General features: G+C 41.2%; 1 protein-coding gene and 1 non-coding gene across 6 annotated transcripts in view; one reads left to right on the forward strand and one right to left on the reverse strand.

Annotated features, from left to right (window-relative positions):
* Positions 1–4,115: 4,115 nt before the first annotated feature.
* Positions 4,116–13,754, reverse strand: part of GSR (glutathione-disulfide reductase) — a 40,930-nt gene continuing 31,291 nt past the window's right edge. For all 5 annotated transcript variants that reach the window (XM_044911945.1, XM_044911933.1, XM_044911937.1 and 2 more), the window contains 4 exons: positions 12,673–12,784; positions 10,107–10,238; positions 8,370–8,503; positions 4,116–5,038 (listed from right to left, as the gene is read on the reverse strand). In XM_044911945.1, coding sequence (XP_044767880.1) covers positions 4,889–5,038; positions 8,370–8,503; positions 10,107–10,238; positions 12,673–12,784 — 528 coding nt within the window. In that variant the 3' untranslated portion in view covers positions 4,116–4,888. The remainder of the gene's footprint in view (positions 5,039–8,369; positions 8,504–10,106; positions 10,239–12,672; positions 12,785–13,754) is intronic.
* TRNAE-CUC lies at positions 12,181–12,253 on the forward strand. Its single transcript has one exon. It is a non-coding gene; the product is annotated as a tRNA-Glu (tRNA).

The raw sequence follows: 13,754 nt of genomic DNA on the forward strand, positions 1-13,754 counted from the left end.
TTATACATACACACTGGTGGCTTTAATTATGACCTCCAGGTGTGTAATTCACAAATGTGTCTCCTTAGTCCTGACTTTTCTCCTAAACTCCCATTTTTTTCATATCCAGATAAATACTGGGACCACAAATTCAACTTCTCCAAAACATAGCATCTGTCCCCTTTAAACAACTTTCTCCACCTGTTGAGATTTTATGAATGATCTATTAATGGTATATTTCTCCCAGTTCCTCATGCTGTAAACTTCAGGCCTAGTTTTGACTCTTCCCTATCCCTCAAGCCCTAAATTCAGTCAGTTCACGAATCCTGTTGATTCTTCTATTGCGAATTTTCTTTTAAGTGTCCTTTCGCTTTCCCACTGCCACCACCCCAATCCAGGCCCTTTGTTACCTCACAGTCTCAGCCTCACTTCTGATCTCCCGCCCTACGCTCCATTTTTTTCCTATTTCCACTTTAATCTTCCAAACCCACTTTGATGGCATTTCCTTTCACAATCTTTTTTTTTTAGATTTTTATTTATTTATTAGAGAGAGAGAGTGCAAGCATGAGAAAGAGTGAGAGAGAGCAGGAGCAGGGGTATGGGCAAGGGGAGAGGGAGAAGCAGGCTCCCCGCTAAGCAGGGAGCCCGATGTGGGGCTCGATCCCAGGACCCTGGGATCATGACCTGAGCCGAAGACAGACGCTTAACGACTGAGCCATCCAGGCGCCCCAATAAATAAAATCTTTAAAAAATATATAAAGTCTAGATATAACCCAGCCCTAGCATCCAACACTTTACCTTTTGACACTGCCCCAACACATTAAATAGCTCTTAAAACATACCACACAGAATACAGAAATGACTGGATATAATCACTGACTCTGATCTTCATTTAAGAATCAAAATGCTAAAATATTGTAAAGGCAATGGCAATAAAAGAGTATTTCTCAGGGTCAGGCACAGTGGAAACCACCTTCCGTATCCACCTCTAACAGCTCTTCATCTACATCAAGGAGGTCAGATTCATGGAAAGGGAAAAATCTGTTGAAGACCTGAACATCCTGCCTACCAATTTTTCAAAAAAAGGATTAAAATGTTGGCCTTTTCTACTACTTTAACATCAAAAATCACACAGTAACACAGGCTTTGTCTTCTTGCAGCGAAAGTTGCTACATGATCTACCAGGAACAGTACTGTGAAACTCAATACAGAGAATATAAAACTGATTGATGTTAAGTGTAAAATGACCAGGTGAACACGTACTGCAGACCTACTATGTGACCACAGACCTGCTATGAGACAGGATGTTATGGGAACATAATACCTAAAACTACTAAAGAAGTCTTCACAAAGATGGGTTAAGGCAAGCCTTGTAAACTGACCAGGTTGACAGGTGTGTAATTAAAGATGGACACAAACTCTTTACCACTCCTCCCACTGAGAGGTGAAGTCCAGTTCACTTCCTCAAAAATCTGGGCTGGCCTTAGTGATTTGCTTGACCAATAGCATGTGGCAGAGGCGATGTTCTAGAATTTCCGAGGTTAGATCATAAAGCTTGCAGCATCAGTCTGGGAATCTCGGAACAATCTCTGAGAGCCCTGAGCTTCCACGTAAGTCCATCAACTCTAGGACAGCTATGCTGGAAAATCTACATGTGGGACACTGGGGTTCAGAGTCCCAGAGAAGGCCAGCCCTCCAATCAGTCATCCTTGTCTAAGTGCCAGACATATGAATGATGGTTTCAGAGTCTCTAGCCCATTTACCATTTGAATACCAAAAAATGATCTTTGTCAACATCAGTAGAAGAGGCATACTTGCAAGCTGAGTCTTGCTCCAATTCCTGAACCACAAAACCATGATACAAAAAAAAAAAAAAAAAAAAAAAATTTGCCATTTTAAGGCACTAAGCTTTCAGGAAGTTTGTAATGCAGCGACACATAACCAGATCATCAGGTAAACAAGTGGGGAAGACTATTCTACACAAAACCAACGTCCTCTCTGATGCTCCAGTCAAATTGAACTCTATCATTTCTCATATGTACTTTGCCCGATTCTGCCTCACTGTACCTTCCACATGTTCTGACCTCCACAATCCCAAATTCCACACCTTATATAATCTTCCTTTCTCATGCCCTTCAGTTTTCCCAGCAAAATGGCACTTTCTCTCTCTTAACTCACATACTTCCACCTCTTTCAATGATGCTTCCTTAGGGTGGCACTGTCCCATTTTCCTGCAATAGTACAAATCAGTGCCCATTGTCCCAATTAATTAATAGTGCCCCCTTTCACTCCCAACAGTGTCCCACTCTAGGCAATAAATCATATGGTCACCCTGTGATGAACACACTGCTTTGAGTGAGTTATTTGTGTAGAATTTTATCTCTTATTCTAGACTACATGATTACTTGAAAGCAAGTATGGTTGATCCTTGAACAATGTGGGGTTAGGGACACCAACCCCCCCATGCAGTAAAATACCGGTATTAACTTCTGACTCCCCAAAAACTTAACTGCTAATAGCCTATGTTGGCTGGAAGCCTTACCGATAACATAAACAGTCGATTAACACATTACTTTGTGTGTTACATACTGCATTATTACAATAAAATAAGCTAGAGAGGCACCTGACTGGCTCAGTTGGTAGAGCAGGAGACCCTGTGACTCTAGATCTTGGGGTCATGAATTCAAGCCCCACATTGGGCACAGAGCTCACTAAAAAACAAAAAAACAATAAAATAAGCTAGAGAAAAGAAAATGTTATTAAGAAAATCAGAAGGGGGGGCGCCTGGGTGGCTCAGTCGGTTAAGCATCTTGCCTTCGGCTCAGGTCATGATCTCAGGGTCCTGGGATCAAGCCCGTGTCGGGCTCCCTGCTCAGCGAGAAATCGGCTTCTCCCTCTCCCTCTGCTACTCCCCCCCTTCCTGTGCTCTCTTTCTCTCAAATAAATAAATAATCCTAAAAAAAGAAAATCAGAAGGAAAATACATTTATAGTACCGCAAAATATCTACATATAAGTAGACCCACACAATTCAAACCCATGTTGTTCGAGGGTCAACTGTACTGTGTCCTTTCTTCAACATCCACTCTAATGAGGGGACCTACAACGTGCAGAGAGTATACAACGTGCCGCCTTGTGTATCTTCACGTGGCCCAGTGCTTTGAGTAGTAGAAGCTGTGCTGCCCGATAACCTCACAGGCTAGACTCACTTGGGACCTGATGAGAATGAAGACCGCAACTTGGAAAGGTTACTTGCATGTTGGTTTACTATGGACCCAGAAAAAAAGCAGGGCAAAGGACACCTAAGATAAAAAACACATGGTGTTAGAATGGATCTAACTAGAAGCGTCTCTCCTGTTCCTTACAAAGTAACACCCAAAGTCTGGGCTCTACTCAGAGTAAGACAAAACCAGGCCGGCAGAGCCCAGAACCGTGGTCCACTACCTTTTAGGTGGTTGACAAAGAGATGAGGAGGAGGAGTTATGTCAGTCCATGTTTGGGTTTTTAGACCCTATTTTCTTGCTGCAACAGTTACATAACCTAGTTACTAATGTGGTATTTTTCTTCTGATGACATTGGACCTACTCACCAAGTCAGCAACCTGGCCATGGCTAACCAGAAAGACATTCAGTAAAAGCTTGAAGAAAGAAATCAGTAGCACTATGTCACTAATGAAAACCATTGAAAAATTTAACTAATTTACCTACTTGGTGCAAGCTAATGGAAATAAAATGCTAAAAACCTAAGTGATTTCTAGACTGTTCTTCCAACTCAACCATTAACTTTGCTAAACGCTTCTTTTATACCTCTGCTCTTAATCTATAAAAATCTCTTTTTTTACCCCTCATAAGGCCTTAAGCCTACTTGAGGTAGCTCACTGTTAGCATGTAATCTCCAATGTGAAATATCTTAGAAAATGACCTCTTAGCTATAAATCCCTAATAACAAATTCTGTAAGAAGAAAAGGCTAGGATTTTATTTTTTATTTTTTTTAAAGATTTTATTTATTTGACAGAAAGAGACACAGCGAGAGAGGGAACACAAGCAGGAGGAGTGGGAGAGGGAGAAGCAGGCTTCCTGCGAAGCAGGGAGCCCGATGCGGGGCTCGATCCCAGGACCCCGGGATCGTGACCTGAGCCGAAGGCAGACGCTTAACGACTGAGCCACCCAGGCGCCCCAAGGCTAAGATTTTATTTTCAGATTTTTGGAAATAGTTCTCAGGAAAAAAAAATGACAAGAGCACATAAAAAACTTGAAATCATTCATTGAACTATGAACTCTCAGCAGAGGAAGAGACTTTTAATTCCTCTCCTTCTGAAAGCAGAAATCACTGCCAAAATGTCCCTCACTCGTGTAAATCTTTCCCAAGTTTGATGTACTTCACCTCATAAAAGGAACATGATTTTTAATCATTTAAAGCAAAAGAAATAAAGTAGGAAAGCGGTCTCTCATGTCACACGCTTTTGGAGAAAGGTCACATTGTTGAAGCAGCTTTGCAATATGCAGACCTGCTGTCATCTTCATCTATAAAAATCAGCAAGCGATAGTCATTCAAACACCTTAATTAACTGTACTTCATATAGTTTTTTAGCTGGGAGGAGGCTCAAACAAAAACAAAACAGAACAAAACAAAAAACCAGCTAGCACAGAGCTGTCAATAAAAAATTAAAAAAAACCCCAAACTTTAAAATATTGATTACTGTGAGGTACAATCAAATGAAAATTAACCCTGGATGACAAAACAACTTTCTAATTACATAAGTCCTACTACACACTGAAAATTTCCACTATCAGAATTTCCTGATTACAATAAAGAAATACATAAAATGGGAACGGTGGTAAGTAAACATGGTAATTTGGTTCTTTTTGGGTCTCCTGGTCCAGCTGCCCACCATACAAGTCTCTGGGTTTTCAACGAAGCGTGACCAGTTCTTCTGAAGAGGTAGGGTGAATAGCAACCGTGTTGTCAAAGTCAGCTTTTGTTGCTCCCATTTTAACTGCAACAGCAAAACCCTGCAGCATTTCATCACACCCGATTCCTTGCATATGGATCCCAACCACCTAGGGAGAGGGGAAGAAAAATTCTTAAAGTAAAAGTTTTTATTAGGTAGACGAATACGTTTTTTATTTGTCATGCGAGATACGTGATATTTTAAAACCTCAAAAACACCTGAGTCTCTCACCTGGACATGGCAGAACACAGCCTACAAGGTCCTACGCCGTCCTGCCTCCATGTCCCTCCCCAGCCCACCCTCCCCAGCCCTCCCCGCTCAGGCTCTCCCCTCTCAGGCCCCTCTGGCTTTCCTTCTGTCCCGAGTATTCACCATGCTCTCTCCTTTGCACAAGCTGTTCCCTCTGTCTGGACAATTTTTCCTCCCTTTTTGAGTTAAAGCCCATTCATTCTTCCGAGAGCTACACTTGCCTTCCCAACCAAGTGAAACTGTCTATCACGTGATCGCTCGGTACCAGTATCTCTCCTTCATGACTCTTTTTTTTTTTTTTTTAAAGATTTTATTTATTTATTTGAGAGAGAGAGAGAGAGCACATGAGAGGGGGGAGGGTCAGAGGGAGAAGCAGACTCCCCGCCGAGCAGGGAGCCCAATGCGGGACTCGATCCTGGGACTCCAGGATCATGACCTGAGCTGAAGGCAGCCGCCCAACCAACTGAGCCACCCAGGCGCCCTCTCCTTCATGACTCTTACAACTACAATGTTCTATTTATTTGGGGACTAGAAAATTACAGCCCATCTTCCCTGCAGATTTTAATCTCTACAGAGAGGGAACCTGCCTATATTTGCTTCCTGCTCTCTCCATATGACCAAGCAAAAGATGGCCCTCAGGAGGCCCTTAGTCCATACACACTGGATGACCGCACGAAGGACCATTAAGAGACATTTGTTTCATATCGCATCTTCCAGTTGTTTCTCAATCATTTAAAAACTGTATTAATGTTTCACCTCCAGCAAATTTTTTTTTTTTAAGTATTTTATTTATTTATTTGACAGAGCAGGAGAGCAAGAGCGAGCACACAAGAGGCGGGGGGAGAGCAGATGAAGAGGGAGAAGCAGGCTTCCCGCTGAACAGGGAGCCTGATGCGGGACTCGATTCCAGGACCCCGGGATCATGACCTGAGCTAAAGGCAGACGCTTAACTGACTGAGCCACCCAGGCGCCCTCCAGCAAATATTCTCAGCAGAGTGAGAAAGTATAAAATTTAGTCACAAAAATACTTTGGTTAAAAATAGAGCAAGAATATACTACTGAGGGGCACCTGGGTGGCTCAGTTGGTTAAGCATCTGCCTTTGTCTGAGGTCATGATCCCAGGGTCCTGGGATGGAGCCCCGCATTGGGCTCCCTGCTTGGCAAGAAGCCTGCTTCTCCCTCTCCCTCTGTGCTCCCCCTGCTATGCTCTCTCACTCCGTCAAATAAATAAATAAAAATCTTAAAAAAAAAAAAAAAAAAGAATATACTACTGAACTCTATACTTACCATGATTAGGATGGTAAATTTTATGTTCTTTTTTTTTTTTACAATTAAAAAAAGTATATCTCAATTTAAAACAAAAAAGTCCCAAACCATACAGATTTTTAGATACTGTGATCTAAACTAAATTTACTAAGTTTTGGGGGATGGCAGGAACTTTATAGGATTCCTCTCCATATCCCAGTTCTTAGTCTTTGGTAGTCTGTCAGGTAATATTTATCAAATGAATGATAAAGGGCATGAAGAAATAAGTGATAAGAGAGAAGTAGAGACCTCACTGATTTAATATCTGGACATCTTATCCTATTCAGGAACATTCAGGGCCAAAAAACAGCAACTTTTGTTTTGCTGCCAACCCACTTACTTTCTTTGCTCTGATTCTCTGCTTCTGTCAATCCTCAGTTGATTTCTATAATCCAGGGACTATGTCTTGTGGCTTTTGGTTTACAGGGTCACTGAATCAGATACAGACTGTGCTCTTTTTGACAAGAGAAACTGGAAACTACACCTGAATCTTCAGCTAAGCTGCTATCCCTTCCCAGAGCCATGTTCCTAGAGCCCATTGCTATGTCCCACTGCAATATTTAATTCAATTTGTAGAAAAGCCCCATAGGTTGGCCTAATACCCAAATAAACCTATTTAAAAATTATTTTTTTAAAACCCTGTTTAAATTCAAACCTGTCCAAAATTTAAATCACAATGAGATACCACTTCTCATCCACTGGGACAATTATAATAAAAGACAGTAACAAGTGTTGGCGAGGGGGTGGGGGCACTGGAACCCTCATGCAGTGCTGAGGGGCACGTGAAAAGCATGCAGCTACTCTGAAAAACAGCCAGGCAGGTCCTCAAAATATTAAACCAAAACTAGATAAGTGATATCTCAGAAAATTTTTTATTGAATAAGCGCTCTCTTCTTCAGATTGGTTATGTTAAATCTAAATTTATCTTCCATTAAGTTCTTACACTTATCAGTATTTCCGAGGGGCCTATCTATGCTAACCTATGGGTCAATGACAGTGAGCTTTTCTGTGGTTTTCAACCTTTCCCTCCTATGTTTTTTTTTTTTTTTTTAAGATTTTATTTATTTATTTGACAGAGAGAGAGAGAGAGACAGGAGAGAGGGAACATAAGCAGGCGGAGTGGGAGAGGGAGAAGCAGGCTCCCCGCTGAGCAGGGAGCCCGATGTGGGGCTCAATCCCAGGACCCTGGGACCATGACCTGAGCCGAAGGCAGACGCTTAACGACTGAGCCACCCAGGCGCCCCTCCCTCCTATGTTTTAAAAGCACAAACACATGGAACCTTTCTTTTTATTTTTTTTAAAAGATTTTTTATTTATTCATTTGAGAGAGAGAGACAGAGAAAGCACAAGCAGGGGGAGAGGAAGAGGGAGAGGGAGAACCAGACACCCTGCTGAGCTGGGAGCCCAACATGGGGCTCGATCCCAGGACCTGGAGATCATGACCCCAGCCGAAGGCAGACGCTTAAACATCTGAGCCACCAAAGTGCCCCTCTTTCTTTCTTTTTAAAAAGATTTTATTTATTTGAGAGAGAAAGCGAAGTGAGAGAGAGAACACGAGTGGGTGGGGGGGAGAGGCAGAGGGGGAGGGAGAAGCAGACTCCCCACTGAGCAGGGAGCCCGATGTGAGGCTTGATCCCAGGACCCCAGGATCATGACCTGAGCCAAAGGCAGACGTTTAACTGAATGAGCCACCCAGGTGACCCTGGAACCTTCTTTCTTAATGAAATATTACAAAGAATCCCAGTATATGTAGGCAGATAAAAGTGGGACTGCACCAGTTGAAACAGAGAAGGCTTAACACTTTACTTGGTCTCCCCACCCCACCAAAATACCCCCATCCCTGCAAGTCTGAAAACATTTTTTAGCTTACTACATTTTCCCCATACCTTTTCCTCTGCGGTGGCACAAACCATTTTCATCACACATTTTGTTTTCCTTTTGGTAACGGCGTGATACATCGGGGTAAAGGTGGTTGAATAGGTCTTCACATTTTCTTTTCCATATTTATAAATGGCCTCATCTATAATGCACAGGGAAAAAAAGCATCTGTCAAAAACCTAAATAATTCCACTGAGCTATCAAAGAGAGAGATGGCCAGAAATATATAACCTGAGTCAAATCATGAGAAAATATCAACACTTCAATGAGGGACATTCTGTAACATAAATGCTAATGTCATGAAAGACAAAGGAAAGGCTAAGGAATTTTGTCTCTCGATTAAAGGAGACCAAAGGGGTATGAAAACTAAATACAATGCATCATCCTGCACTGAATCCTGACCTTGGGGGAAAAAGTGTTAAAAATGACATTATTTGAGGGGCACCTGCCTGGCTCAGTCAGTGGAGCATGTGACTCTTGATCTGGCGGTTGTTTGAGCCTCACATTGGGTATAGAGATTACTTAAAAAAAAAAAAATCTAAAGAAGAAAAAAATGACATTATTTGAGAGAATTAGCAAAATGTGAATAGTTTGGATAATATTGTATGAATTTTTTTTTTAATACCTTTTTTGTAAACTGAAGTATAGTTAACATTATGTTAGTTTCAGGCGTGCAACATACCGATTCGACAATTATAAACATTGCAAAATGCTCACCATGATTAAGTGTAGTCACCACTGGTCAGTATACAAAGTTACTCTAATATTAATAACTATATTCGCTATGCTCTGCTTTTCATTCCCATGACTTATTTATTTTATAACTTGAGGTCTGTACCTCTTTATCCCCTTTACCTATTTTTGCCTATCCCTGCACCCAATATTTTATCAATTTAAATGTTGTCTTTTGAAAACCGTAGCTTATGTAAAGGAATGGACTCGTTCCTAGGAAATAGATACTGAAGTGTGTGTTTATGCGTGTTCGTAGAGAAAATTATGGTAAAGCAAAAATGTTATGGGTATACATAGTCCTTTGTACTACAGTAGTCTCCTATTATCCACAGGGAAAACATTCTAAGATCCCCAGTGGATGCCTGAAACTGTGGATAATACCAAAGCTTATGTATACTATTTTTTCCTATACACACATACCTATGATAAAGCTTAATTTATAAGCTGGGCACAGTAGATGAACAATAACTGATAATTACAAACAGAACAATTACAATACACTATAATAAAAGTTCCATGAAAGTGGTCTCTCTCAAAATGCCTTATCGTACTGCACTCACCCGTCTTATGATGATGTGAGGTGATAAAATGCCTGTGTGAGGAGGTGAAGTGAGTGATGTAGGTGCTGTGACCTAGTGTTAGGCTACTCCCGACCTCCTCACAGTAAGTCAGGAGGATCATGTCCTTCCAGACCACAGTTGGCCGCGGGTAACAAACCACAGAAAGCGAAACCGCAGATAAGGGGAATTACTATATTTTTGCAACTTTTCTTTAAATTTGAAATTAGTTCAAATAAAAAAAGCTAAAAAAAGGCAAAGAGACACACAGGGTGGTGTGGGGAAAAGGAATTCTACTCTCCAAGTGTTGGCAGTTAGGAAGGAAACGAATTGTGGTAAGAGGCCAACCAGAAAGGAGTGGAATTTAGGGAGTGAAGGGAGATTTAGTCAGCACCTTCCCCCTGCAGTCAGGGGGAAGACGGAAACTATAAATCACCTTTGTTTTTAAACACCTACCTTCCGTGAGTCCCACTGTCCCAATCGGGGGGTGGCTGAAGACGACCGTGGGGATGTTGTCATAGTCTAATTTGGAATCTTCTTTGCATTCAAAAAGTCTATGGGCAAGTTTTCGGCCAGCAGCTATGGCAACTACAAAGATATTTGTAAATCAGCGTCTCAGTTTATTGCTCACTTTAAAACCGCAGAATTGTTCTAACCATTTCCTCGTCTGGCTTAATGTACTACTTCTGACAAAGTTTTACGCCAATGCTCATTATAATATCTAGGTCACTATAATGAAGACATACCAATGCCTTGTTAACAATTCAAAACTATCATCTTATATGAATTCTGTACATTCTATTAGGACAAAGAAAGGGTGAGGGGGCTTATTTACTAGTTCCCAATCATCTGGCAGTTACCTACTTAATTAGGATATTAGCTTTTTGATACATTATTAATGAAGCAAACTATATTAGTTTTGACCAACTATGGCTCCACTTTATAACATTATGCATTTCACAGTATGGGTTTTTTTTTTTTTTTCCTTTAATTCCCTAGAAGGCCCCCCAGCCTCAGCCTCTCTATCAGGTACATTGTGGCTCCTCCTCCCTGGCTGGTCCTGAAGGATTAGGGCTCTCATTGGCAAGGATAAAGACCACGATCCTGGGTGGTGAATGACCCCACACTCTCCCTTACTGTCCAAGAGGATTTCTGGGCCCATTTGGTTCTGGTGACCATGGTCTCAGACAATCACCAGTTACACATAGTCATATTGCTACTGACTTGACAGAGTAAGTTTTTTTTTTTAAGTCAGGGCCCAACGCAGGGCTTGAACTCACAACCCTGAGATCATGACCTGAGCTGAGATCAAGAGTCAGACGCTTAACCAACTGAGCCACCCAGGTGCCCCCATAAGATATTTTTTAAGTTAATTATTTATTTATTTATTTTTTAAAGATTTTTATTTATTTGACAGAGAGAAACACAGTGAGAGAGGGAACACAAGCAGGGGGAGTGAGAGAGGGAGAAGCAGGCTTCCTGCGGAGCAGGGAGCCCGATGCGGGGTTCGATCCCAGGACCCTGAGATCATGACCTGAGCTGAAGGCAGACGCTTAACGACTGAGCCACCCAGGCGCCCCTTTTAAGTTTATTTTTTAAATGATTTTTACTTCTTTTTTTTTTTTAAAGATTTTATTTATTTATTAATTTGGGAGAGAGATAAACAGTATGAGAGGGGAGAGGGTCAGAGGGAGAAGCAGGCTCCCCGCTTAGCCAGGAGCCCGATGTGGGACTCGATCCCAGGACTCCAGGATCATGACTTGAGCCAAAGGCAGTCGCTTAACCAATTGAGCCACCCAGGCGCCCACTTCTTATTTTTTTTTTAAAGTTTATTCTCCTTAGCCTGTTTTTATCTCGTATTTAGAAAAAATGCCTATTATTCAGTAAAAGCATCAGTTAATAATTTTGTTGATTTCAAATTGACAGTTTTTTCCCAAAATAAGGTATCAATAGGATACATAAGAAATTTTCTTTGATATAATTTTCAACGATTAGATTAGTTATCAAGTTTTTGAAACTTTGTTATTTTGCTTTTGTTAAAAGAACTTCCAGAAGGAGCTAAAAGGCTTTGGGTGTGTGACTGCAGTAACTTTCCATTCTGAGGAAAGATCCAGCGCCATTCTAGAAAGGCTGGTGAGGTACCAGAGGGGCACAGAGTGAAAGCAGATGGAGTGATGTCGCTAATAAAAGTGGGGAAAAGGGGCACCTGGGTGGCTCAGTTGTTAAGCATCTGCCTTTGGCTCAGGTCATGATCTCAGGGTCCTGGGATCAGGCCCCGCATCGGGCTCCCTGCTCGGCGGGAAGCCTGCTTCTCCCTCGCCCACTCCCCCTGCTTGTATTCCCTCTCTCGCTGTGTCTCTCTCTGTCAAATAAATAAATAAAATCTTTAAAAAAAAAAGGTAGTAATACTTAAAAAAAAAAAAAGTGGGGAAAAAAGCTTGAAATGGTGCCAGTTAACTCAGAAAGTAGGTTGACGTATGGGATTATGGGAGTTGGGTCAATCTTGGTCATTATAATAAATAATCAGGGTGCCTGGCTGGCTCAGTGGGTAGAGCATGCAACTCTCAGTCTCAGGATCGTGAGTTCAAACCTCACGTTGGGCATGGAGCCTACTTAAAAAATAACTTAAAAAATACGTATACACAAATTAAAAAAAACCTTTAAAAAAAAAGACTAAATAATCATGTAAGAATGCTACTCTAAATTGCTTCTTCCCAAAGCCACTTCCTTCCACTGTCACCACATGCAACTCAGATTCTAACTTACAGCTTCTTCAGAAGGTGACCATATCATCTCTGTAACAATTTTAGTCTTCACTAAAGCCCTTTTAAAGTCTTCTAAGGAAAAAATGAGTATTATTCAGAAAACATCAGGTACCAAACTACTTCAATATACTATTATTTCGACAGCATTAAGACACTCATCCTTTTCACTTTGCTTAAGCTGATCGGACTGTGAAGAGCTGAACGGTTTTATATAACCCACAGAGCTTCCCTTACCCAAGAAATGAGGAAAACAGTACCTGGAGTAAGAAGAGCTTTTCCACACACGTCCCCAACTGCATAGATGCCTTTTATGCTGGTATTCTGGAATTCATCTACTATGATATGACCTTTGTCATCAGTTTGAATCCCCTAAAAAAGTGAAAGGCTATCATGTCACTATTTGGTCAATCTACCAAAAAAGGCAAACCAAATGTCTGGATCTTCATTTCAAGCACCTCTTCAGCCCGAATCTTTAAAAACCACAACACTCAACCAAAAGACGAAAAATGTCTTTTTTTTTTTTTTAAGATTTTTATTTATTTGAGAGAGAGAGAGCGTGAGTAGAGGGGGAAGGCAGAGGAGAGAGATAAGCAGACTTCCTGCTGAGCAGGGAGCCCGACTCGGGGCTCAATCCCAGGTCCATGGGATCATGACCTGAGCCGAAGGCAGACACTTAATGACTGAGCCACCCAGGTGCCCCAATATTTTATTTTTAAAATGCTGAAAAATACCTTTTATGAGCTGAAGAAATAATCCACATGGTAAAGGATATTACTATTAGAACATAAATCAAAAGGTTACCTGATGCGCAAAAGGTTCCATCAAATACATAAACCACAAACATAAAATAATCCTATTATTACTTGTAGAGTAGTAAAGCGTATCAGGAAAATCATCAAAATCATCAACAACAGCAGCTGGTTAACATGGACTGAGTTCATACTACAAGCCAGCATCTAAACTAATTACTTTGGGGGGCGCCGGGGTGGCACCCCATAAAGCATGCTGCTCCTTCTCCCCCACCACTTGTGCTCTCTCATTTTCTCTCTCTCAAATAAATAAATAAATAAACTCTTTAAATAAATAAACTAATTACTTTGCATGCACTTTCTCATCATCTACTCTTCTCTATAACCCAGTGAGATAAGGACTATTTTTATTCCTACACTAATATGAAGCAATTGAAACTTAAAGAGTAATTAAGCTGCTTGCTTAAGGCCATGCAACTGGTAAGTAACAGAACTAAGACTCAAAATTGGGTCAAACTCTGGGACCTAGACCCCAAGCTAGGTAGACAGTAGACTTGCCTTCAAAATCTAAAAGAACACCTCAGAATGTT

Source organism: Neomonachus schauinslandi, chromosome 2, assembly GCF_002201575.2.
Source record: "Neomonachus schauinslandi chromosome 2, ASM220157v2, whole genome shotgun sequence".
In the NCBI taxonomy this organism is placed as follows: domain Eukaryota; kingdom Metazoa; phylum Chordata; class Mammalia; order Carnivora; family Phocidae; genus Neomonachus; species Neomonachus schauinslandi.